Source organism: Pteropus vampyrus, unplaced genomic scaffold (assembly GCF_000151845.1).
Source record: "Pteropus vampyrus isolate Shadow unplaced genomic scaffold, Pvam_2.0 Scaffold11, whole genome shotgun sequence".
In the NCBI taxonomy this organism is placed as follows: domain Eukaryota; kingdom Metazoa; phylum Chordata; class Mammalia; order Chiroptera; family Pteropodidae; genus Pteropus; species Pteropus vampyrus.
Genome location: NW_011888792.1, coordinates 14059700 through 14061513, shown reverse-complemented (window position 1 = coordinate 14061513; position 1814 = coordinate 14059700). Strand labels below are relative to the sequence as shown.

The following is a 1814-nucleotide window of genomic DNA, read 5'->3' as shown; positions in this document are numbered from 1 at the left end:
GACACTAGCCATAATCATGTCTTGTCTGAACTGTTGCAATGATTCCTAAATGATTACTCTTCTAATTTTTCCTCTCTATATCAGATCCTCAACATACACTTGGTCTTTATAAACACAGATCTGGTCAAAGCATTTCAATGACTTCCCGTTGCACTTGAGTAAAAGCCTACACTCCTTGCAAGAGGCTTTAAGTCTCTGCATGATCTGATCTCTTTAAACTACTTCTGTCTCTTGCTCATGCTCTTCAAGCCACACTGACCTTTTTATCTCAATTGGTCCTGCCTTACAGCCTTTGCGCTTGCTGCTTCCTTTGCTGGGGACACTTTGTCCTAAGATGTCCTCATGATTGTCTCTTTAAAAAAGAAAAAGTTAGGTCTCAGTTTAAACACACCTCCTTGACACGGACTTCACTGACATCTCAGCTAAATTAGTGCCAATCTCCAGCTACATTTACTCTCTATTACAGCACCTTTTTTCTATTTCCTTCATAGCATTTATTATTTACCTTGTCCAAATCTTACCATTACTCATTCAAAGTGTAGAACAGTGCCAGGCACATAGTATATGCTCAATAAATGTGAGCTGATTTAATAGACCATGTTTCTCAGTTCTCCAAACATACTTGTTCCTGCCTCCTAGATTTGAGTGATGCTATTTCCTGGGCCACCTACATACTTTCATTTCCTCTTAACCCAAATCTCACATTTTCTCTGGTCTCAGATCAAGGCTCACCTCCTTTGAGAAGCCTTCCCTATTTTAGCTCTCTCTGCATTGACCATCCATTTTTAGAGCACACAAACATGTCTGTCTTATCACACTCACATACTGGCCTCTGCTCCAAGTTATTCTCCCTTCAGCTGTTTATGCCTCTGCATGCTGTCTTCCCAGGTTGACTGTGACTTTCCTAAAAAATGATGGAGCTTTTCCTTCTTCCTAGTTTGCCACAGTTTATTGGGCTTTTAATAAGCGACTGCTGAAGCATGCTCCTGGCAAAGAGATGTAACACATAAGGAAAATATCACGAGAGACTGTAAACAGCTGGAACAATGTCTTACCTTGTTTCACCACCAAGAGTTCTGTATGTGCTTTTATAAAACCCTTCAAAATTATCAGCTAGCTTGGCCTGGAAGTCAATTGCCACATGGTATCTCAGGTCAGCCATGAGTTTCTCTGGAACCAGCAGTGCAATTTGTTGATAAGCAGGATAACTCAAAACATTTAGCTTTTTCCCGGGTTTCCTGTATCTCAAATCTTCCTCTGAATGAAGGATGGCATTCATGATTTCAAGATCTTTGCTGTGCAAGATGATAAATTCAGTGGCATCTTTGACTAAGACTTCGATCATCTCAGATGCAACAAAGTCCAGGGAGGTGAGATTTGGATGGACTAAAAGGTCATAGTGGAGGGGAATGACCATCTTGGGGAGCCTTAGCTCATGCCAAGGAAATGGTTCCCCATTCGTGGCTACTGGGAAAGCCCCAGGGTCCTTATTGAACTGGTCACTAGATGGCATTGAGAACTGAGAACAAATACATATTTTAAGCAGGATGATTGCTGAGCAGTAAAGTCCTATGGGAATACTAAGCATTTGTTTTCTGAGTAGATTAACCATTGTAGAAGAATGGAATACTTAATCTATTCTCCAGGAAACAAGTTACTGTCCAGGCTAAATCTCATAGTTCTTCATAGCACCGTACTGGCTCCAGCGATGTCTCACAGGATCTGAACAATGTTTTAATAAACTGATTTAATCTAAAAGAAAAGAAAAAAACATTTACTGCATAAAGGAAAAGATTTCAACTTGTAAATATAAA

General features: G+C 40.1%; 1 protein-coding gene across 1 annotated transcript in view; it reads right to left on the bottom strand.

Moving 5' to 3' along the window:
- The window catches only part of LOC105304349 (endoplasmic reticulum aminopeptidase 2), a 36742-nt gene extending 34965 nt beyond the window's left edge, over positions 1–1777 (bottom strand). The window contains exon 1 of the mRNA XM_011378395.2: positions 1056–1777. Coding sequence (XP_011376697.1) covers positions 1056–1612 — 557 coding nt within the window. The 5' untranslated portion in view covers positions 1613–1777. The remainder of the gene's footprint in view (positions 1–1055) is intronic.
- Between the last annotated feature and the right edge of the window lie 37 nt (positions 1778–1814).